This window comes from Narcine bancroftii, chromosome 4 (genome assembly GCF_036971445.1).
Source record: "Narcine bancroftii isolate sNarBan1 chromosome 4, sNarBan1.hap1, whole genome shotgun sequence".
Classification (NCBI taxonomy): Eukaryota; Metazoa; Chordata; class Chondrichthyes; order Torpediniformes; family Narcinidae; genus Narcine; species Narcine bancroftii.
In genome coordinates this window covers 104,297,418-104,322,667 of record NC_091472.1, presented here as the reverse complement: position 1 = coordinate 104,322,667, position 25,250 = coordinate 104,297,418, and the positions used below count along the sequence as shown (strand labels likewise).

General features: G+C 43.6%; 2 protein-coding genes across 20 annotated transcripts in view; one reads left to right on the top strand and one right to left on the bottom strand.

Annotated features, from left to right (window-relative positions):
- The window catches only part of syne1b (spectrin repeat containing, nuclear envelope 1b), a 665,691-nt gene extending 658,659 nt beyond the window's left edge, over positions 1-7,032 (top strand). For 18 of the 19 annotated variants that reach the window (XM_069932310.1, XM_069932313.1, XM_069932309.1 and 15 more), the window contains one exon: positions 5,929-7,032. In XM_069932310.1, the coding sequence (XP_069788411.1) occupies positions 5,929-6,172 (244 nt within the window). In that variant the 3' untranslated portion in view covers positions 6,173-7,032. The remainder of the gene's footprint in view (positions 1-5,928) is intronic. The other variant, XM_069932314.1, reaches the window with a different exon arrangement.
- A 1,531-nt stretch (positions 7,033-8,563) lies between these two features.
- The window catches only part of esr1 (estrogen receptor 1), a 259,140-nt gene continuing 242,453 nt past the window's right edge, over positions 8,564-25,250 (bottom strand). The window contains exons 7-10 of the mRNA XM_069932330.1: positions 21,919-22,102; positions 19,928-20,144; positions 16,509-16,653; positions 8,564-11,975 (exon numbers count right to left, since the gene is read on the bottom strand). Coding sequence (XP_069788431.1) covers positions 19,928-20,144; positions 21,919-22,102 — 401 coding nt within the window. The 3' untranslated portion in view covers positions 8,564-11,975; positions 16,509-16,653. The remainder of the gene's footprint in view (positions 11,976-16,508; positions 16,654-19,927; positions 20,145-21,918; positions 22,103-25,250) is intronic.

Sequence of the window (25,250 nt, the reverse complement as noted above, 5' to 3'; positions counted from 1 at the left end):
ATCTGCTTGCAGTTAAATCTCATTATAAATCTGATAATGACGATTACCCTACACATTGAACAGTGTACCTATGCATAAAAATTCATGAGAGATCTAAATATAGTAATATTAGTGCTAAAAAGTGACTTGCAATTGTGCAGACAGTCCTTTTGTGGTGTCAGGGCAATGTATGATTAGTGTAATAATGAGAGGTTCAAGAACTTGATGGCTGATGGAAAGAAACTATTTCTGAAACTAGAGTTGTTGGTCTTCAGAATTCTGCTGCGCGTCACATCGATGCCTGCAATGGGTGGGAGGTCAAAGCCTGTGATAGACCTAGCTATGTTCGCTGCCTTCTGCAGCACTGAACATTCCTGGACAGTCCGATTTCCAAACCAGGCTGCGATGTAGGCAGTGCACCTCTACACGTTTGATAGATTAACACTTCATGCAAAGATGACAAGGGTCAAACCTCATCGTGTCGATAAAGGTATCTTTTAGTTCACCTGTGAGAAATGTTTGTTACATTTCATTAATTCCCATGACTGGTGTTCTCAGACAACTGAGGTAATGTAGGGCTTCATTAAACGAACATGTGATGCTTTTTATTGTCTCATGACTTTGTCCTATAAATGGGCTTAATGAATGACTGGGAGAGAAGCCACATCTGTGAACTCAGTGCTGGAGCATGATTCAGTTTTGGTCAGCCTTGATTCTGCTTGCTGGCCTTCAAAAGGAGACATCACTCATTACAGCAGTAACCTAATGTTAAACAAACAGATCAGTTAAGCCTTCCTGTGTACATATCGTGTTGCAGCAAAGCACACAATCTGTGTGATTGTATCCGCTGATCTAATAATGGTATCAGAATGAGTAGTACTTCAATTAATATGTTACTTTTGGTTTGTGGAGGTTTCTGTATCAAAATGAATGCAGTGACAGTATATCATATCATTGCTGAGCTAAGGCAGGTTCATGGAGCAGTCGTAATGATCTGAGATCTCATTAGTGACAGAAAGGGCATCAGGGTAGCCACTGTTGCCAATGCATACAGAGAGCAGAAGATGAAGCAATCCAACATCCTCATATTTGTTCCACTGATGGGATATGGAATGGCAGATGGTTAACACCCCACGGCTTGTCAATCAGCCAGACGTGTTCCCACCCTCCTTCCTCAGTTCCTTTACATCAGCTCATGTCAAGCCCTCGCATAACACTGGAGCAACACAAAGTGCTAGAGGAACTCAATGGTTCAGACAGCATCCGTGGAAGGCAACAGTCAACGTTTTAGGCTGGAATCTTCTGCTCTTGCACAATCAGTTCACTTTCATCACTGAACTGAACCAGGTGTGGAAATGCCTAATTTTGTCTCTGTTCCAAGCTGTTAACTGGTTTTGAGGGTGAGATTTTAAAATTCAAGGAGCATGAGGTGGGGATGAACTTTTTCTGCTGTGATGTCACTGCCGGAAACAGAGCTTTGTGGACTGTTTAAGCCATAAACTTTAAGGCAACATTTATTTATGCCATAGTTTTAGTATCATAGAAAGGCCAGAACACTGGGAAGGTACCAGGGAACCTTAGTTTATCCTGATGATCTGACAAAGATCATGCAAATTTCAAACATTTCTCAAAACTGCTCCCACGTAGGAATGACCATACCCTCTGGCCCATTTCTCTCTGATGCCCCTTTTCCCAACACCTCCCCAAACTTTCTGAACCCTCATCATCTCCCCTACTATGCTCTCTAAGCACCCCTGCCCTAACCCCCACTCCCTAATCCCCCTTCTACTCACAATAATTTCCCCCCCACCCATTCCATCTCTCTGCCAAGCCCCCTTGAAATCCACTTCCTCCACCACCCTCCCCTTCCCCCTAACTCTCGCCTCCCTTGTTTCTCTTCTCCCTGCTACAAACAGGAGATTGCTGATTCACTGACTGTTTGAAGCATATCACTCGAATCTGCATGGCATTGTTATCAGAGCTAATAATGCTTCATTACATGCAGGAAACACCCAACCCCAACCAACCAATTTTCCCCTGCAACCGCTGCAACCGTGTCTGCCTGTCCCGCATCGGACTTGTCAGCCACAAACGAGCCTGCAGCTGACGTGGACTTTTTACCCCCTCCATAAATCTTCGTCCGCGAAGCCAAGCCAAAGAAGAAAAAAACATGCAGCACAGAAGCAGGCCCTCTTGGCTGATTTTAAACAGTAAAGAAGGTGATAAGCTATTTTTACTTCTAGGTTTTTGCTTTCTTCCTAGGAGCGCTGGGGGAATGAGGGGTGATTTCATGGAGGAATAGATCTCGTGAACATACAGTGTATTTTGACCAGAGTTGAACAATTAGTAACTAGAGGACAAAGGTTTAATGTGAATAGGGAGAGATTTAACAGGAACCTGAGGAGTCACTTACTTTACACAGAAGCTGGTGGATGCATGGAACGGGCTGATGGAGGAAGTGTTTCTGGCAGGTATGATTTCAATGTTTAAGGAAAAAAAATAATGATCACCCATTATTTTTTTTAATCAACCATAAGATACGTTTAGAGCAGTGGTTGCCAAACTTTTACTTTCCACTCACATACCATTTTAAGTATTCTGTGATTAATAAGGGATTGCTTAAGGTGGTATGTGGGTGGAAAGAAAAAGTTTGAAAACCACTGTTTTAATTCTACCAAATTGACTCATTATGTGCACAGTTTCATAACTCCAAAGGAAATGGACCAATGACAATTTTTCTCAAGCAAAATATTTCAGTAATAATTGGGTCTAGACCAGTGATTCTCAACCTTCCCTTCATACTCTTAAGTAATCACAGAACACTGATGGCATAGGGAATACTTAAAGTGGTATGTGAATGGAAAGTAAAACGTTGGGAACCACTGGTTTAGAGGGATATGGGCCAAACATAGGCAGAGGGAATGTGTGTGGGTGGGTCATTTTGGTCACCATTGTCAAGTTGGGCTGAAGGGCCTATTTCCGTGCTTTATGACTTGACTTATGCAGTTGAAGATCCCAAGCTTCTAAGTGTGCAGTGTGCATGTGTTTTGAACAGTACCTAGAGAAGACTCGGCCTGCAGTAGTATACCAGGTACTGTTGCAAGTTCTCTTGATTTTGGACTACCCTGTTCAACAAATCTTCTGATAAGTAATCAAAATATTCCCAAGGCAGTTTCTGTTGCCTGTAGTGTTCCATGGCCAGTACATATAGTATAAGGAGGAAGAGACCAGTTTGGCTGCATTGTTTTGTTGGTGAGTATTTTACTGGTGTTTGGAGGGATTATATGTGTGAGCTGGAATCTTTGTGTGAATTAGTGCTCCATTTACAGTTACTACAATCTATAGACATGGGTTGTTTAAAGAGAACATCAGGGGAATTTCTTCACACAGAGAGTTGGAGACTGTGGAACTAACTGACAGCTGAATTGATAAATGCAGACTTGATTTTGACATTTAAGAAAAATTTGGTTAAGTACATAGATGGGAGGGGTATGGATAGCAATGGTCAAGGTGCAGGTCATTGGGACTAGGCAGAATAATAGTTTGCACAGATTGGATGGGCCAAAGGGCCTGCTTCTGTGCTGTATGTAATCAAGCATTATTAGCTATGATAACAATGCCATGAAAAGCCAACTGGTTAATATGAACTGACCTTCAATTAAAGGTTACAGGTATAGACAATGAATGTGAGCTTGCCAAGGATTTCTCCCATGTCCCAAATCCAGGAAGAAAAAGTACCTGAAGATCCATATTCCTGTTCACAGCCGCTGCAGAAGTTTCGGCTCTGTGCACACGATTATCATTCACCTGAAAACCTAATAGCTGATGCCATGATCATATCTGGCCCTGGGTTTTTGTTGGATGCTCACTCTGTGCAATTGCACGTGGTATGAAAAAAGTCTGTATCAAGAGTTGTATTCCCACTACCATGTGGAATGGTTCAGTTGGGTGGGGGGGGGGGGGGGGGGGAGCAAGAATCTGGTTGTTTCAGCCTGTTGGACTTGACTGAAGAATTTGGATTAGTGAGTGTGACTGGAAGAATTTAAGTTGTGTCACACCTTCAACCAGCTGATGGTATCATACACAGGACAGGGGTAAGATAGTTTGGACCAGGAAATGATTATCATGTTGATATAGGGCTGTAACAAAGCTACATGGCCCCATTAGTTGGCTGACAAAAAGCCTGTTTAGAACTGGCCAATGCTTGCTGCAGTTCTGCTACCTTCACTTTGGAAAGGGTGCAGATATTTACTGCCTTGATTTAAGGAGATAAACTATGGGTTGAACAAGCTTGGGTTGTTTTCTCTTGAGCATCAGAGGAAAGACCAGATAAGGTTTATAAAGTTATAAGATGCATAGATAGGCAGTTAGAATCTTCCTCCCTCCCAAGGTAAAAATGTCAAATGCTGCAGGACATTTGTTTTTCATGAGACATGCAGAACAAGTTATTTTTCAGAGTGGAGGGTGTCTGAATGAGCTGCCAGGTGTAGTAGTGGAAACAGTTACAGAAGTGGCATTTAAGAGGCTTCGAGACACATTCTAGATCGGAAATAGAGAGAGATGTTTAATTGAATGTGACATAGTGTTCCGTGGAAGCATCATGGGCCAAAGAGCCCACTCCTGTGCTCTACATTTCTGTGTTCTTAGTTTCCGGTTGTATCAGTAGATTGGATTACAGGTGAAATTCTCAGGCTGATTGGTGGCTATAAATCATGACTACTCCCAGCCCTCAGTCATACAGCTGCCTCTCTGCTCCTGGAAGAGCAAAGGAAGATGACCCGTGGCAGATAAAAAAGAAGAAAGAATAATCCTCTTGGGAAAGCTCAACTTCCTCAGACATTCAAAATAAACTTCAGGAGACCACCCAGAAGAAGTAAGTGTTATCCCTAAAGACAACCGTCTTCCATGAGATCCAGTCTCAGTGCAAGTCAAAAGCTGCTCCAGCTCCCTGTGGAAGCCACCCATTGTGTATCCACTGGTAATGTAAAAGAGGAAGTCCTTCTCCAGCAGCCTAGTGAGGGAGCACTGCTGCTTACAGTCAGTGAAGAGGGAAGATTAATGGGAGGTCTGTAGGGACATTGCAGTTAGAGCAGTGAGTTTTCTTCTCCATGGTTGCCAATTCTGCCTGGAGCTGGCTATGTTCTTGGAGGATTCATCATTGACCTCCCTGAGCTGAAAATATCCAGTTATTCCATCACATGTCCTAAATTTTGTGCAGGAGCCTTTTCAATCCATCTTCTTTACTAATAAATAGTCTTCAAAGAAAATGGGAAACTTGTAATTATGTTTAATTCCCCTTTGATCTTTTAGTTTATCCAGTGGATCCTAAAAGAGCCAGAGAGTGGATGTGGAGATGTTTCCAGCAGTGGACTGGAGAGTCTCAGACCAGAGGGAACATCCTCAGAACAGAAGGATGTCCCTTTGGAACAGAGATGAAGAGCAATTTCTTCATTCAGAGAGTGGGGAATCCATTGCCACAGATGGCTGCAGAAGTATATATAAAGCATAGGTCTTGATTATAGGGAGAAAGATGCATCCGTTATGATTTTGAATGGTGGAGCAGACTCGACGGGCTGAATAGCTTAATTCTGCTCCTAGCTCTTTTGGATTAAAACTCAGATCCTGAAGACGCTGGGAATCCTTAGGATTGACTCTTTGTTTTTCAAGGTTTGGTAATTTAGGAAGAAGTGATTTTTTGGGGGGGAGAAAACAACTCCTGAAGTCTTGAACCTGCATTAGCGTCTTGGATTGAAGTTTACCTGATGCTCCAGACTAAGGTGATACACAGGGTTGACAGTGGACGTGTAGATCAGATTCTGAACGTGGTTTACACCAACGCTCCACACCTCTGAAGGTTCATAATCCAACCAACAGCTGGCGACGTCTGGAGCTTCTTGTTTCAAACGGACTTTTGACCCAGCTGTCTTGTTTGCTCTATTCTCCATACAGGTCCAGCACAGAAAGCCGAGGAGGTTCTTCCCGTTCTGAGGAGCAGAGAGCCCAGAAGAGTCCTTCCTTCTTCCTGCGAGTGCTCAGAGCAGCATTGCCTCTCCAGCTTCTGTTGCTACTCCTGGTTGCTTTGGCCTGCCTTGTGCCTATGAACGAGGAAGACTACAGCTGTACTATGTCCAACAATTTTGCCCGCTCCTTCCACCCCATGTTGAGGTACACAAATGGCCCTCCTCCAATATGATTCATGCGTGTGGGAGAAAACAGAATTGTGCAGACAGGGAGGAGGGGGGGGGGGGGGGGGGTAATGCGCACAGGTCTGACTCGTGCCACTGGTTGACCTGTGTACTGCTCTTCTAACCTTCCACAAGGTGAAGGGGGGGAATGGGATGGGAGGGAACTGTAGCCAACCTCCATTGAATCGGGCACAAGGCCACTCCCTGCCTCGTACCTGTCCCCAGATTCAATAAGATGTGTAACATACAATTTAAATAGCTTTTTCAAGTTCATTTTAAAACTCTTTCCTTTTGAAATAGCTGCATAAAGAGCTGTTACATTTAATCTTTTGAATGACAATGCAAACTATAGAAATCTGAAAGGATTGAGCAGAACAGAGGCACAAGTAAAACTACTTCTGACGATTATTGGATGTACACTAAAATTGAGGAAATTATTTATGTACAGTTTGCTAAAGCTATTATCCTTCATGTTGAAACTCATGCTGAATGATTTACCTGTGTGCGGCTTGTAATTCCTTTCTGAAGTATCCACAGTTTTTGTTAGGCCATGGATGTGTACATAACATATAGATCATGCCATGAACCCAATCTCTTGCTCTACACAGCTGGCGTGACTCGCTTTTGAAGCAATTCCAGCATGAATCATGAGCTGATTTAACCCCTTTAAGAGCCCCTCTTGAATAGTGTCACATATTTTAAACTACAGTTTTATGGTCTGATAGTGGCATGCTCAGATTATTGTAAATCTGCAGTGCATTTTTCTATACAAAGGCAACCTTGCCTTTCAAGGAGTAATAAGATGAAAGCTGGTTCTTTTGGTGTACAGTGGAATACTGGGTTGCTAATTAAAGACCTACTTCTTTCACCTGTGCTAGTGTTGTCACTTCCTAATGAATTCTGTCTGTGTTTCTTCATTGCAGGGGGCAGGGGATCTACACCAAACTTTAGCACTCAAAACCACAGCCAATCCAGGAGTGGCCTCATTGTTTTGGCTGATTCACTCGCAAATGTGACACAAACACTGAAGCTGCCTCAGAGAGCAGCTCCATCTTACACCTTGGCAAGTTGTTAAAACTGTAGAACACTCCAGCACAGAAACCGACCCCTTGGCCCATCGACCTGCACTCCAGACCACAGCCCTCCCATCTATGCACCTAGCCAAATTTTTGTCAAAATTGAGCACGTATTCACCACTTCAACTGGCATCTCGTTCCACATTCTCTGCGTAAAGAAGTTCCCTTTAAACATTTCACCGTTAACCCATGTCCTCTTGCTCTTATCTCACCCAACCTCAGTGGAAAAGGTCTGCTTGCATTTATTCTATCTGCACCCCTTATTCTCCTACGCTCCAGGGAATAAAGTCCTAACCTGTTTAACCTTTCTCTTTAACTCAAGACCCGGCATCATCCTTGTAAATTAATCTTATATCTTTCTGTTCAAGTGTATATCTTATTCCCTTGTGACAATTGCAGTCCTCTGTTTGGATCGATCTATTCTTCCCCAGCAGCACTCAGTGACAACCTCTGATTCATTTTCCACCTGATCCTTTTTTTTTCTTGCATCACCCATCCTTTGGCACCTGCTAATCAAACTGCCTCTATCATCCTTCACCCCTCTCAAGATCACAAATCCTTGATTGACACTCAATAAATTAACCATATACAGAACAGGCCAGTTTGGCTCTTCTAGTCCATGCTGGAACAAATTCCCACCCTCCTAGTCCTTGCTGGAGGAAGTCAGCGGGTCTGAAAGCATCTGTGGGTAGAAGTGGTCAGTTATTGTTTCTAGATGAACCCTTTATCAAGACTAATTTAGGGCTTGTGCTTTTGACTGTCTAATTAACCCCTCTTACCCTGTGGCTCTCTTCCCTCTTGGTGAAGGGTCCTGACCCAGTTTCTCCCACTGAAGTCGAGTCCTCCTGTGTTATTACAATCTTGTGTTTTTTACTAGCTTCCCACTACCTCCTCTATTGAAATCTCAGTCTCCAAGAACAAGCTCTGCTATTCTAGACCCCACTGCACTCCTGAATTTCCTCTGGCCTTGTCTAAACTCTTCCAGAGTTGGATCTGACACTAAATACTGATTTATACAAGCTTTAAGTACAATTTCCTTTTGTATTCTGTACTTGTTATGGGCCAGAATTATGCATGCATACCTTTCGTATTCATAGATGTTCAAAGATTGAGACAACTGGTTGTTAATGCAACGATACACCATTGTGCTCCGATTTCCCCCACCCTGTTTGAGCCACTCCTTCAGCTGAGCCTATTCCAAAGCCATCAGAGTGTAATTACTCAATACTACGTTACCAAAGTACCTTTCCATAGCACAGTGCAGCTCCTCGCTTGTCAACCTGAAATCTGGATTCCAAACAAAACATGATAACAATCAGGTTAAGTCACTGTTTTATTTCACCAATTCAAAATGCAAATAAAATTATTCTACTTGCACTGGTGTTCCTAAATTAAATCACACAAAAATTACATACAGCATCAGATGGATTAATGTAATGAGGAAAAAATCTTTTCTAAAATACGGTGCTACAAAGTGCAGACTCTGGTGAAAGGAGAAAAGGCCACTATTTACTGACTAGGTAGTGCAAGCAGGTCACCAATGTAGGAATCATATGATGCGAAGCATGAACACAACTTCATTTACCTATGACAGCTGCATGTCAGTTAACATGCTTGCCCTGATGAGCAATGCTTCTCTTTGCTAAAGTTCAATTATGCCTAATTTCACCAACCCTCACTGGCATTGAAATAATCACCTTGCTCAACTGTTCCAAGCACAAAGTCTGGTGGGTGAAACTTCAGGCTTGAGCAAATACTGCACCTGGCAACAGTGGTTTTAAATTACAGTTTTCAGACTGCAAGTTCCTGTGCGTGTTGGTCCCAGTGCTTGTACGTAGAACAACGTGGCCGGTCTCTGAAACTAACATCTGATGCATGTTGTCCGATGTGGGCACATCCTTAGATGTGCCGTGCAGGTATCCTCAGCACAGATGCTGACTAGGTCATTGATCCCTGTAGCAGTCCAGTGCTTTGTTCCAGAGATCGAGGCTGATTGACTGCTGGTAACCGTTAGTCAGAATATTTAAAACACCCGCGCTGGCTGTCGCTTGCTGAGCACATCATCAGCTGGACGTCAAATTCATGAGGTGAGTTTTTCAGTGCAATTTAGACTGCAGGCTTCATCACGGGCCAGGAATTGACTCAAAATTCTTTGTGCCTGCAGTCTAGAAACCATAATTGGAGCACCACAGTCAGTAATGAGGGAAAAGACAACCTAGTTGTTTTGGTGATAATATTCACATGGACAACCCACAAATTTATAATCAAATATTGTGAATCAGTTTTTCATTCTCTTATGGGAACTGTACATTCGAATTTACACACATGCAGATACAGGATCAAATTATTCACAGATCCGAAGCACTGGTCACGGCAGCACGGAGTTCAGTTTTTACTATGTCTGCAAGTATTTTTTTTAATCCACATTTTTATTATCTTAAGCATTTTGAACTTGCTCTACACTGTATTCCAAAAACTTTGTGCCCAATTATTGCAATAAGCTTCACCCCATTAAATCTCCTGTTTTCATAGTCACCGTTTTACACAGAGGTGGAATAGCATTACAAGCAAAATAAAGGCAATGTTAGCTGAAACAAAAAATAATATGGTTTTGAACAAAAGCACTTCATTGGATTCCGAAATGAAGCATGGACGACACAACACTAAGAAAGGAGAGAATGCAGGAAAAGAACTGTCCACAGACATTTGACATTGTAACCATTGCCACAGCGTACCAAGTGGAAAGCACTATAATACTTTTGTTCCTCCATTAACGAGAACTGTTCTACGTTATGTAGTTAGTATACATTGAATACTCTTTAACATTTGCAAGACCAGCAAGTGTTTGAATCCAAGGGAACTTGCTCATGTGCATACATATCTTTTCTTCCCTCAGTTCAAGTTGTAATACCGTGGTTTTAAACTTGCACCAACTACAGGTGACCTCCATGATTAGACTTGGAGCTTTTATATCAATTAAAATCTGAGATTTATTTCTGATCAATTGCATTTCAACAGCAGCCAACAATAAATTCTAAACAATTTGTGCAATTCAAGAAGGGAGACTTTAAGCAGCTGTCGTAACAAGTTATTATGTGAGCCATGTTTCATGGACAGTTATTAACTTGTACACTGTGATCATTTGGATTATGCATTACAAATAAAGACCGATATATAATTTTCAATCCTTGTAAAACCATCGCCTTCCCAAGATCGTGTTCTATGGCGAGCTCTCCACTGGCCACCGAGACAGAGGTGCACCAAAGAAGAGGTACAAGGACTGCCTAAAGAAATCTCTTGGTGCCTGCCACATTGACCACCGCCAGTGGGCTGATCTCGCCTCCAACCGTGCATCTTGGCACCTCACAGTTCGACAGGCAGCAACCTCCTTGGAAGAAGACCGCAGAGCCCACCTCACTGACAAAAGACAAAGGAGGAAAAACCCAACACCCAACCCCAACCCACCAATTTACCGCTGCATCCGTGTCTGCCTGTCCCGCATCGGACTTGTCAGCCACAAACGAGCCTGCAGCTGACGTGGACATTACCCCTCCATAAATCTTCGTCCACGAAGCCAAGCCAAAGAAAAGAAGAAAGTTATTCTAATTTTCCAATTATTCAAAAATATTAAAGCTTCCAAACTTTTCAAGGAGTTACAAAGAAGATCTTTCAGAGAAAATATTTCTTAAAAAATAGTCTCTTCACAAAGTGTACAGTATAAACTTTGGATAACACTCAGAAATGCATTCTTCTTGAGTGTACAGATGAGCTGAAGGGTGCTAGTGTATCAAACTGATCCATCACTGGCAGTAGAGTTCAATTTGGCAAAGCACAGACCCTTAAGTGATTCATGGAGACCAAGATCAGTTGCAGTTTTGAAAATGGAATGAATTTATATGTACTTTTCCTTTGCAAACATACCAGTTGTCACAAGCCTTCTGTTTGGTCAGCAATGGGACAAAAAAAAAATATTTCTCAATGACCCTCAAAAAAGGTGACTTATTCTTTGTGATTAACAGTGTTCAGTATAACTGAGATGCTCATCCTACTCAAAGCATTTTTAAAATATTTTGGATGGAGGGAAAACTAAAGATGCCCTTCCCCAAGAATTAAGCTACTTGGATTAATAAGATGGCTTCTCATACACTCCTTCATTGATCTGGGAAATTTACAGAGAATTGGCAGCATTCAGAAAAGTAAGGCTAAGTACTTTCAACGGCAGTTTTTTAAAATACTCATTTATTCTAGATCCTACCAAACAGATCTTTTCGTAATTGCCAAAAGTAAACAAGTAAAGGCAATCGAGAGACTACAAATACTTAAAAAAACCCATCTTAATCAACTGATCATGAGGACCAAGTATTAACCATTAAAATTGCCTAGTTTTCAAACACTTCAGTGTTCATTTCCTAAAATGACCTTATAGATTCTCATCCCATTTCACACCACTTCAATCTTGTTGCAATACAGTGTCTGAAGGCTCCCGAAGTACGATCCCACACATCAACCCTTTGATGATATTGGGAAAACAAACTCACCAATTGCAATCTTCAGATTTCATGATCGTCAGGTGTTAGTGTTTCACAATGTCTTTCCTATTCCTTGTGGAATTCAATTTGCAAATAAACCTGGTTGACAATTTTTTTCAATATTTTTTAATTCATGTGGTCTTCAACATGGTGAGAAGACTAGGCCAAGTATAAATTTGCCGACAAATTTGACATCATGGCCATCACTGGAGAAAGGACATGGGTTAGGTTTCTAAAGCAAAAGATAAGGACGGAAGTACCTGCATATTCAATACCTTGTGTTTCACGGTGAAGATGTCACAAAATGATGGAACGACTGAGCACCTTTGTTCCGTCCCTACCAGTGACAAAGACCTCCCAGTAGCCAACCATTTCAGTTCTGTATCACACTCCCATACTTGCATGTCTGCCCATGGCCTCATGTACTAACCCACCAGACCACCTGTAAATTGGGGAACGACACCTGATTTTCCATCTGGGCCCTCTCCAGCCAGATGTTAACCTGCTTTCCTTTTTTCCCCAACCCAGTTCTCCTCCCCTTGATCGTTGCTGTTCCCTCCTCCACCTATCACTTCCTGCCTTTGCAAACACACATCCCCCCCCCCCTCCCACCAAAACATCAGTTAGGTAATTTTATCTTTGCTATATAAAGGACACTGCTTGACCTGCTGAGTTTCTCCAGCATTGTGTTTTTACTTCAATCAAGGTGTCTGCGGTTTTTCATATTTAATTATTGATGTTCCTGCCTGCTGGTGTGATCTTTCTATTCTTGCTGTCCAATCCATTGGCCATTTTATTAAACAGGAAAGTCTACAGATGCTGTGATTGTAGTGCAATACACAAAAGTGCTAGAGAAGTTCAGCAGATCACATCTAAAGTAAAGAGCCACCAATGTTTCAGGCCTGAGCCCTTCGTCAAGGTTTGATCAAAAAGCAGACAAGCGCCAAATAAAAAAGGTGAGGAGAGGAGGGAGGAAGTCACAGGTGGATATGGATGGGAAGGTAGAAGAAAAACAAAACTGGTGATAAGGTTAGGGTGGCTCTCTGACTGGAGAGGGAAGGTGTGGGAAGCTGGAGGACAGAAGACAGATAGAAAAAGAGATACTCAAGGGAGGTGTTTAACAGAAAAGGGAGAAGTCAATGCTGTCTGGAGAGTGCCAGACAGAATATTGAGTGTTATTCCTCTAATTTGTAGGTGACCTTGGATTGGCTGTGCATGAGACCATGGAATAGATGTGGGTGTGTTGAATTAAAATGATTGGTCACTGGGAGGTCCCTGTTATTGCAGCAGAGTGAACGTGGTAAAATGAAACAATCTGTGTGTTCACTTTCTGATAGAGGCCACAATGGGAGCACCAGATTAATTATTGCAGTAAATTATTCTTGCAAATTCACAAGTGAAATGTTTGTCCACATGGAAGGACAGTTTGGGGCCATGAATGGTGGTGAGGGCACAAGCGTATCATTTCCTGTGGTTATAGGGGTAGGTACCAAGAAGTGTGGAAAATGGAGATGGAAGGATGTGTTTAGTGGTGGGATCACATTGCAGGTGACAGAAGTTGCAGAGGATAACATGTTGGATGCAGAATCTGGTGGGGTGGTACGTGAGGACAAGGGGAAACTTGTCCTTGTTGCGTCTCGGAGGAGATGGGGCCAGGGCAGGTAAGGGCTGAGTTAATGGCCATGTTTTATTGAAGAAGCACATCTCAAATGTTCTGGAATAGAAGACCTCTGTCTGAGGAATTATAGAAAGGAACAGAATCCTTACAGGGTACTGGTTTTGAAGATGTGTAGTCGATGTAACTGTGGAAGTTGGTGGTTTGTAGAGAGTTTGGCTCCCAAGATGGAGACAGAGAGATCATGAAACAAGTTCTGCCAGGTGGAGGAAGGTAGTGGTGGAGAGGTACTGCTTGGGTTTGTTGTTGAGAATGAAATTAAGGATTTTGAGACATTTAGTATGGGGGATGGAGGTCTATTGAGATGTTGTCCATAATGAAAATGAGGCAGTTGAGTCCAGGGAACTGGAAGTCGTTGAAGTGATGCAGGACATGTGAGGTATTGTGGATGGAGGTAAGTAGGACTAGACCAAGGGGGACTAAATGGAGTTGAGGTAAGTGGATACCAGTTTGGTGGAGCAGGAGCATGCGAAAACAATGAGTCTACCAGGCCAATTGGGTTTATAGATCTTGGGTTGGAGATATAATTAGGCAGTGCAGGGTTGGGAAGCAATGAGGCTGTGGGAGGGAGATGACTAGAAGTGATGATGTCAGCGATGGTGCGCAAGATGGTGGCTTGATGTTCTAGGTGAGGTCCCATTCAAGAGTTTTAAAAAAAAGAAGAGGTGTCTGAGAGCTGATAGAGGTCGATGCACAAGACCACAACGTCATCACCCTTGTCTGTGGGTTTGATGGTGAAGTTGGGATGAAGCAGAGAGCGTGAAGGGCAGTCCATTTTGAGGGGGTGAGATAAGAATGTGAGGGAAGTGGTGAAGTTGAAATGAAGATCACAACAGGATGTCCAAAAGGAGCAAAAAGGCTTAAAGCAGGAGAAGGGGTCTTCATAAGAGGGTAAATCTTTATTGTTCTCTGATGGATTAATTGGCCACTGTATTTGAGTGTGGGGGGGGGGGGGCAGTGGATAGGAATCTGAGAGGAACAAGATCTTTGTGCAGGATGAGTGTAAATGGGTGCTGAATAGTATGGCTGAAAGGCTTCTTTCCCTAATGGAGCACTCAGCATCTCCCAGCCCTTGACAGCCAGGGCAGTCTGACTGCTCAAGCAAGACTCCTTTCAATTCTGTGCTGGTGATCAGAGATCATCTTGAACAGGAACATGCTCTTCAGCCTGCAAGTCTGTGATGAACCTGATGTCCACATCAAACTAAAACTCTGCTGCTTGCACCTGATAGATAACCCTCAATCCCCTTCATATTCTACCTAGAAGCCTCTTCAATGCTACTATTACATCTGCTTCCACTACTATCCCTGGCAGCCTATTCCAGACACCCACAACTTTCGGTGTAAAATATTTGCCCTGCACATCTCCCTTAAACTTCCTTCCCCCTCACCCTGGGGAAAAGATTCTGTCTACCCTATCAATGATGCTCATAATTTCATAAACTTCCATCAGGAAATTCCTCAGCTGCTGATGCTCCAGAGAGAACAATCCTAGTTTCTCCAACCGTCACCCTCAAAACCAGGCAGCCTCCTGGTAAATCTGCTGTACCCATTCCCCAAAGCCTCCCATGTCCTTCCTGTAAAGGAACAACTTTCGGACAAATTGCAGACTGACATATAACAATGCAACTCTATTACTGCGCCACCATATCTATTGCCTGCACTGTCTAAAGAGAGACCAAGGATAATCATACAACTGTTGCATGTGCGCTCCTCATATGGAAAGAGTGAGTAATGGGATCAGTTTAAACACGAATCAGGGTTGTACTCTGACAAGAAATTTGAACTTGGAACTTGACAGTGAGGAGCACAAGAAGGACAGCTGAATGAATTAGACAACAGTGATCCGGTTGGATTAAATTGGGACTGGTTCATGAAGTGAAGTGGACTGCTAATTGCTTGGATTGTGCGGAGATAGCAGGATGGTTGGTGTAATTTACAATAGATACAGAACTGGGTGAAGTCGTGCGGTAATTGGATTTATGTCATGCAAAGTGCAGGACTGCTATTCATTGGTATAGGAAGGTCCTAGTGGGCTGGATGGTTCTACTCTTCCCATGTCACTGACCTTGGTAGTCCAACAATTGTGACTAAACCTACATTTTACTAATATTCACTAATGTTCTCCTTTCAAAATTATAATTTTGAGTGTGAGAACAGATTACTGCCAGAATTTTTGCTTTCCTGCAATAATGGAATAACATTTTACAAACTACAACAGTTCTTTCAAATGGCAGCCACAATTTGATTCCCCGCTCAGATCTTTAATCCAATTAAATGTAAATGTCATCAATGTTCAACAATAAAGCATGAGTGTGATGAATGAAAAGAAGGATTCCCCCACCCCACTTCCAGAAATCACAATACTAATTCTGAGATTCAGCTGTTGCTACTTTATATTAAAAAGCAACTTTTTGTGATCTCTCTCCCTCCATGGACCTATCCCATAATGCTTCAGCTTGCCAATTACACCCGATTCACAACTAACCCCGTACTTGCGGGAGGAAACCGGAGGATGTAGACACAGGGAGAACGTACAAACTCCTTGCATATGGCAGAAACTCTGGTCTCAGGTCCTCCAGCAAATTGTTTTTCTCCTATCGATACTCATTCTTTTCCCTGCAGAGCTAGAGCTTTCTTTTGCAGCATTGTGTATAAAAATTCTTCTAAATATTCCTTCTAAATCGACTTTCACTCCCATTCCAGCCTGTGCACTCCTTATTTTACAGAGGCTGGTGGGTACTGCCTGAGGAGGTGGTTGAGGCAGATTCTAGTGGAATGTTTAAGAAATGTGGATGGATAGATGGAAAGGATGGTTTTGGAGGGATATGGGCCAAACACAGCCATGTGAGACATTTTGGACAGCATGGACAGATTGGGCTGAAGGGACTGTTTCCCCACTGTTTTACCCTATAACACTTCACAATTGATGGCACACCCTCGCTGGTTTATGTTTCCTCATTCAGTTTCCCAGTGGAAATACACGTTCTCCCATTTGATTTCTATCAGACCGTTTTATTATTTTGAACATTTAAAATAATCTTTAACTTGGAGAGAACATTTACCTCAATTGTCAAGGATCTTGTGAAGGGTTCCAACAGTGGTTCAGCTGTTATCACTTATCAGCATGCTTCAGCTCCTGAGCTCAGGTTAAGTCTATCAAAAGCAGGTGAAGTTCCAGGAATCAGAAGGTAAGATCTGGAAAAGGTCCTGCTATCAATTCAGGATTAGAATAATTAATTCTTGATCACAAGTTGAGGGATTCTAACAGCAGGGAATTACTTTAGCCTCTCAATGACAACTTAACACTGCAGACATTAATCTTTGGCTGAGAATCAGGGGCACACAGCAATTGGAATCCAGAGCATTCCACCTTCAAAGCACTTCACTCTGGCACACCTTACAGACCATTTTACAGCTGAACTGTTCCTTGCAGAAACTAATGACTTTCTTCAGTTTGCAACAATTACAACGTGATTTAATGTATAAACATAAATGGATCTTACCTGGTTTCACCCAGGTGCTGACTGCATAATACAGGCAGGAGAAAACCATTCAATCCTTTGGCCCGATCTCTAATTCATCTAACTGAAATGATCAAACAATGAAAAGCTGGAGGGACACAAGAGGTTAGGCAGCATTCATAGAGAAAGGAACAGGCCCCTTGGCCCTTCTAGTCTGTGCTGAACTATTATTCTACTGACGTACCCGGAACATATCCATCCATACCACACCCCACCCCCCAATGTACCTGTCCAAATGTTTCTTAAATTTTAAAATTGAGCCTGCATTTACTAATTCAGCTTGCAGCTCATTCCACACTCCGACCACTCTCTGTGCGGAGTTTCCTCTAATTTTCCCTTTAAACTTTTCTCCTTTCACCCTTAACCCATGTCCTCTAATCTTTTTTTTAAAATATCTTACCTAACCTCAGTAAAAAGTAAAGCCTGCTTGCATTTACTTTATACCTATCATAATTTTGTATACCTCTATCAAATCTCCTTTCATTCTTCTGCACTCCAGGGAATAAAGCTCTCCAGCTTCTCATTGTTTTCTCAAAACTTCACATCTACACATTTTTCTCTCGGCAGAAACAATAAGCCACATCCGTAATCCTCAATCCCCTTGGATCCCAAAATCTCTATATCCCAGCCCTGAATCCTATTGCTTGATTCCAGCCTGCAACAGCAGCATTGCCACTGGTGTGTAGTCAAGAGACAGGAAAGAAAGACAAAGCGCAGGATTCTACGGCTGAGTGATGATGCCAATAAGCCTGTACAGTCTTTAAATTGCCTTTTAAAGGGGACAAATGTGTTTTAGTAATATTGTCTTGAAATTATGGATGTCTGCAGCCAAGCTTGGCAGTGAACCACAAGGATTGTGGGCTGCAGGGGGTGGAAATCAGACCAGTGCAAGGCATCAGTGGTGGAGAACACCACCTGCTGTAAAGGAGAAGCCTGGGAAATGGCCAAACAGGGAAGGTGACCATGGCACTGGTCCAGTAAGGGGCTCTGCAGCTGAAGGACCCAAACAGGTCGAGAAGATGCCAAGGGCAAAAGGGACTCAAATCCTGATCATATCAAAGTTTTCCACTCCCAATCAAATACTTTTGTTCTTCACTTATTTTGGGGTCCAGGCAAGGCTGGCATTTATGCTAAAAAAACACAATCCACTGGATGAAATTAGCAAGTCGAATATAAAGGTCTTGATGAAGGCCTCTGACCCAAAATGGCAACTGTTCTTTTTCTCCCACTGATGCTGTTTGATCCACTGAGTTTATCTAGCGCTTTGTGTGTTGCTCCAGATTCCCATGCGGCATTCACACCACACTGTTTGCTGTCATTAGTGGGCTCTGTGCTAGTAGTTCAGAAGTTCCAGAATTTTGACCCAAAAGCAATATCAAGATTCAAGATATTAATGTGCTGAGCATGCCATTCAGGAAAGAGACCCTTCAATCTACGACATTTTATAAAGCAATCCATTCTATATAACAATGACCACAAGCTATATTTTGCAACAAAGTGGGTACCAGAAGCAAAGCAACCAGGGCTGATGGACTGCAACAGTGGGAGGTTGACAAACAGCATTCAAAGGGACAACATTCCATGCTCTGCTTTATCAAGTTGGTGTTGAGGATGAGGGAAAGAGATTACAAGCAAAAACAAACTTCCTTCAACTCTACACCAGCATTCCCTTCCTCAAAAACTTGTCTCAAGTACCTGGTATCAGAGTGGCATTTCACCTCAATCCTTTCATTGCCCCATTAAAGCTATGGGGAGTGCATAAAAGATTAATTCCACTTCAAACACGTTCATTCCACAATAGCCAGCATCAAGAGGCAGAAAGCCTGATTCTATTCTGTCTGTCTCAATGAAAATCTTGAGAAGATTCAGGTATGGTTACATTCGCTCCAGCAGTGAGCATTGCCATGAAGGGGAGAGTTGAACTGCCTTCACCTAACATTGAAAGGCATCACCATTGCTGAAGCCTCCAATGTTCTGGGGTAAAGGGGATACCATTTTGCAGAAACTGAAACTACAAGAGTGGGTCAAAAGCTGGGCATTCTGCAGTGAGTGGTTCATCTCCTGACACTCCAAACCCTTCCCATCATCTGCACAGTAGGTGGTAAAAATTATGGTTGATGATCGCAGTTCCATTGACACTTAAGAAGTTCGACACCATCCAGCATTAAGCATCTCAAGTGCCACTCAAAATATTCACCCTCCATTACCACCATGACTGCAGCCTGCATAACCAAGAGAGAGCTCTGCGACAACTTGCCATGGTTTCTTGGACAGCACATACCAAACCCAGGACCTCTGTCATCTGGAACACCCACTAAGTCACCCTAGAGTAGGGAGCTCCGGTTCAAAAAGTAACCCACCACCACAAGTACCTGCAATCCCCACATTACGTGAAACAAAATGTCAGACCAACCACTTATGGATTTGATTCATGTTTCCCGAAGTGAATTGTATTTCACTCCCAAGTTTATGTCAAAAGGCTACACATCACAATACCCCTGCTATTGCCTTATGGGTCTGGTGAGGATCCCTTGCATTGATGTCAGAAGCATTTGAAATTGTACCAAATTTTACAGAAATATTAGAAAAAATTTTCAGACTGCATTTCAAGTCAATAACCTATTATCAGAATGAGAGTATTCGAAATAAAAGACAGTTTAAACTGCAGGAAAGCTGGAAACTAGATGAATGACATTTCCTTCGATTTATACCTCCTCCATACAGATCCATTGTGATTGACAGGCTGTCACCATTCTCTCACTGATTGACAGGTTTTCACTGTGTGGTGAACAAGCCTAGTTTTCAGTCTGCAGGGTATTCTTCTTTTTGGTATAGAATTGGATGGAGTGCATGTAAATAAAGCTGAAGCCGGATCATTTTGCTGCAAATTTGGATGTGATCATAGGTAGTTTTTTTTTGTTGGGATTTCTGTCAATACTGTGTGACACTGGATCAATTACCTATCTGGGTGTTTCGAAAGTCGCATCAGTCTTCAGTGATAGTGAAGAAGGTGGCGAGGTGGCCCCTCTATTCCACAGACCTGTGCTATTTCCTGCAGCCTGGGCCTTCTCCATTGGTGTGTGCATTCTGTGAGCATCGAGCATCTCCAGCAGTAAGTCATACAGTGGCACCACATTCTTACACTTCATGTTGTACAAGTGCTCCATTCCTTTGTTACTGGTGAACAAAGCAAATGATGTGGAAATCAGTTCAGCATTCAGGCAAGTACACACAACAGAGAAAAGCACATCCCAAATATAAACAGAACATGCCAGAAACACTCAGCAAGCTAGGCAACATCTGGGGAGAGGAACTGATACAACATTTCGAGTCAATGACCTTTCATCAGAAGGAGAGAATGTTGAAAATCAAAGACAGATTTAAGCTGCAGGCAAGGTGGAAACAAGTGAATACATTCCCTTCAATTTACACCTTCTCCAGACAGGCTTTTCACCATTCTCTCACTAACTGAGAAGGCTTCACCATTCTCCTGCAGCTAGCCCCACTATCACTTAATGCCGTTTAGCTTCTCTTGGTCTCCGCGCTCCCACAGATATTCCCTTCAACCTTTCCATTCCTTTGCTTTATTTTCAGCCTTAAACATCATTCATTTCAAGCATTTTCTAGTTCTGGTAATCAACGCAGAACATGAATTCCATTTTCCTCTCTCCATGCTCCCTGGCCTGCTGAGCATCTTCAGCTATTTCTGGTTTTATTTGAGTTTCAGTATTCGCAGTATTGCTTTGCTTTTTGAGCACTGCTTCAACTCATTGCCACTTCCCTGCAAGAACATCTAAAATGCTGCACAACTTTTGTAGACCAGCCAGTCCAATAAAAATATAGAAGATTGGAAGTTGCTGTTGTTTTTGGTCAATTACATTGCTGGTCACTGGAAGAAACTTACATCTAGATTGGGAACACTCAAGGTTAAGTAGCATCTTTTCATGGCAAGAGTAATCAAAATCATCCACTGCAAAGATTTGGGAAAGGGAAGAAGTTACAAGACTGTCAGGTCAATATTTCATCTTGGATTAAGTAGCAATATTTTTTTAAATCATGCTTTAAATTGCAAAATGTTTTCCTGAAATAAATCTGTCAATACTGAGATTCCAGTAAAGCTAACTTCAAATTAAACTGTAGAAGTGTAACCAGGTAAGAATAACTTAAACTGTGAAATAAAACTTGTAAGATCAACAACTAAGAAACTTAAATGCAATGGAAGATGCTTCAAGATAAATTGAGAGCAACAAGTTGTAATCTTTCTTAAAAATTTTTAAATGTAATTTTTAAAATTTAGATATACAGCACGGTAACAGGCCATTTCGGCCCATGAGTCCATGTCACCCAATTTACACCCCCGGTTCGTTTTGAACAGTGGGAGGAAACTGGAGTCCCCGGGGAAAACCCACGGGAAATGGGAAGCTTGGAATTGAATACTACAACTTTCCTTATTACTCTTTAACTGTTGTGTAAACCCCAGGGGTGCATAAGTTTTTAAAAGGAAACAGCCTGGTATCTTCATATTTTTAACATATTCAGAGCTTTCCTTGACCATCTGTGGAAAAGGGGGAAAAATCTGGAAGAACCCCACCTGGTTGCATGGAGAAGTTGCATACTATATACCAGGTCAGGATTGAACCTGGGCTGCTTGTCTTGTAAGGCAGCAGCTTTGCCACCTACATAGAGAAAGTTGGTGCACAAAAAAAACAAGCCCTCTGGCGCTACGAGTCTGTGCTAGCTAACAAGCAGCCACTTACATTGATCCTATAGTCTACCTACTCAAATCCATTAAAAATGCCTGCAAGGTCACAGCTTTTCCAGGAGTTCTCAGTTCTATCAATCATGCTCATTGTTTCATTCCCCATGGCCCCAATCCTCTCTGTAACATTATTAACAGATGCAACATGTTGCTGGTTGCCTGGGCTCCAGGTGCGGAGAGGGGGCTGCTCACCTCATGTGGCGAATGTGGGAGAGGAGGAGCAGGAGCTGGGCCAGACGTCGGCTCTGCTGCTGAAGTGAGAGCCCAGCCCTGGTTATGAAGTGAACCAGAGAGTCTGTGATTTTGTCCAAGATTAACTGAACCTGCTCCCCGTTATTCAGAGCTTCCATGGTACTGGAAAGGAAGGGGAACACACCTGCAGGGAGGCAAACAAGCCAGTTAGGAAATGCATACATGAGTCTGCAGGCTACATTGGAGAAATACAAAGGCTGCAGATGCTGGAATCTGGAGTAAACAAATAAACAATTACTGGAGGGACTCAGCAGGCCGGGTAGCGTCTGCGGGAAGAGATGGCCAGGCAACCTTTTGGGTTAGGATCCTTTATCGAGACTGAGTAGGAAGGGGAAGTTGTCAAAGAGGATTATAAAGGGGGTGGGGAAGGAACAAGAGGTGAAAATGATATTAGAAGGTTGGACAGGTGGAGACCATGGGGAGGGAGTGGGGAGTGAGAACAGGAGAAGGTAGCAATGGAATCAGGCCCTTCAGTCCAAATTGCCCACACTAACCAAAATGTCCCACCAACACAAGTCCCACCTGCCTCATATCCCTCAAAACCTAATGTATCCATGTATCCATCCATTTTTTTCTTAAACATTACAATAGCATCTCCCCCAACCACCTTCTCCAGCAGCCTGTTCGTAGACTCTTTCAACACACTATGTCATTGTACTCCTGGATCCCTCTGTTCTACAACACTTCCCAGATCCCTACCATTCACTGTGTTGGTCCTACCCTCCCAAAACTCAACACCTCACAGTTCTCAGTATAAAATTTCATCAGCCATTTCTCAGCCACTTGCCTAAACAATCAAGATCCTGCTGCAACCTTTGGCAACTCTTTTCACTGTCTACAAACCAGACACTTCAGTGTCATTAGGCAAACTTGCTAATCACACCAGGTACACTTTCATCTAAATCACTGATAGAGCTGACAAACAGCAGTGGGCCCAGCTCACTACCTGCAGCACAAAACTAATCACAGGTCTCCAGTCTGAAAAACAACCTTCCACCATCATCCTCTGCTGTCTATCATGAAACCAATTTTCGATCCTTTCTGCTATCTCACCTTGGATCCATGTGATCTAGCCTTCCAAATCAGCCTATCGTGTGGAACCTTACCGAGTGCCTTGTTGAAATCCATATATAAAATCAGCCTTTGTCCATCCAGGGGCATGTATATCTTTTCCCTCAGAATATTCTCTGCTAACTTACCAACCTCAGATGTTAGGCTCACTGGCCTGTTGTTCCCAGGTCATCTGGAAGAACTGTGGCGAGATTGTCTACTGAGGCAGTGTGGGTGGCAGTCAAAAGCAGGAAGGGAGCGATCACTCAATTGGGAGTAGTCAAATAGCCCTTGGGACATTGAGAAGAAGACAGGTAGCCAAACTGTGGAATTGTGCAAAAATAACCGGGTTGTTGTTATGAGAGCCTCAACCTCCCTAATATTGACTGGACCTCCTTTCTACAAGAGGGATAGATGGGGTAGAATTTGTCAGGTGTGTCCAAGAAGAGATCCTGACACAGTATGTGGACAAACTGATGAAACGAAAGGCTATACTGGATCTAATACTGAGTAATAAATCTGGTCAGGTGACAGATCTTTCAGTGGGGGAGCATTTTGGTAAAAGTAACCACGATCCCTGACTGTTAGCTATGGACAAGGAGAGAAGGTAAAATAACAAAGTGTTTAATTGGAGAAGGGCAAATTACAATGGAATTAGACAGGAACTGAAGAGAGTAGGGTCCTCTTTGGGTGCTGTTCTGATGCCGAGGACCCAGGGCAATTCATCTGCTCAGCCTGGGCCGGTGAGGTGAGCCATGAGAGTGGATTTCATATGACGATGAAACCTTTCCACCAAACCATTTGCTTGCGGGTGGTAGGCTGTGGTGTGGTGGAGTTTAACCCCAGGAGATTCGCCAGCTGAGCCCAGAATGCAGAGGTGAACTGGGCACCCATAACTGATGATGTGCACTGGGACTCCGAACCTAGCGATCCAATGACTGACTAGGTTCCAGGCGCACGTCTCTACGGAAAGCTCTTTGATGGGAATGGCCTCCGACCATCTCGTGGTCCGATCGACTATTGTGAGAAGGTAGTGTGCTTCTCTGAACACTGGCAGGGGGCCTACGACGTCAACGTGGATGTGCTGAAATCTCCGCACCGCCGGGTCGAATTGCTGGATTGGGGTCTGCGTATGCCGGTAGACCTTGGAGGCCTGGCACCTGGTGCAGTTCCTCGCCATCTTGGCCTCCTCCTTTTTGAGCCCGTGCCACACAAACCACTGTGCCACCATTCACACAGAAGTCTTCACTGAGGGGTGGGCTAGGTCATGGACTAAGCTGAAAACTCTTGACCTCCACTGCAGTGGGACTACCAGGCACGGCGAGCTGGTGGAGACATCACAGAGCAGCATGTCCAGGCTGTTGGGCAACTGAATGTCCTGGAGCTTGAGACCAGAGATGGCGGTCCGGAGAGCCTGCCTCTGTGTCCAGCTTCTGGGCCTGTGCCAACTGTGTGTAGTCAAGGCCAGGGGCGAGAGCGTTAATCACCGGACATGAGAGTGCATCCGTCACGATGTTGTCTTTGCCTGTTGTCTGTGCTGGATGTCGTTGGTGAACTCTGACACATAGGAGAGGTGGCGTTGCTGGCGAGCCGACCATGGATCTTTGGCCATCGCGAGTGTCTGTGTGGGGGGCTTGTGGTCCGTGAACACCTCGAAGGGCCTGCCCTCCAGAAAGTATAAAAAGTGGCGGATGGCCAGGTAAAGCACAGGAGCTCCCAGTCGAAAGCGCTGTACTTGAGCTCTGGCGGGTGTAGCTGTTTGCTAAAGGCAGCCAGCAGGCGCCACTGTCCATTGAGCCACTGCTCCAGTACGCCTCCTACCACCGTGGCTGAGGTATCCACGGAGAGCGCTGTGTGTGTCTCCGGGCGTGGGTGCACCAATAGAGTTGTGTTGGCGAGGGCCTCCTTTGTTACAGCAAAAGCGGTCTCTGCCTCCTCCGACCAGGTCAGGACTTTCTCAACAGCGATCAACACGACACCGGTCGCATGGTGCGGGCAGTGCCGGGGATGAACCTATGATAAAAATTCACCATCCCCACAAACTCCTGCAGGCCCTTGAGGGTGGTTGGCTTGGGGAACCATTGGACGGCCACGACCTTCTCTGGCGTCGGGGCAGCACCTGCTGCTGAGATGGCATGCCCCAGGTACTGCAGTGTCTGCTTGCCGAACTGGCACTTGGCCACGTTGACCATGAGGCCAAACTCCGCCAGTCGGGCAAACAG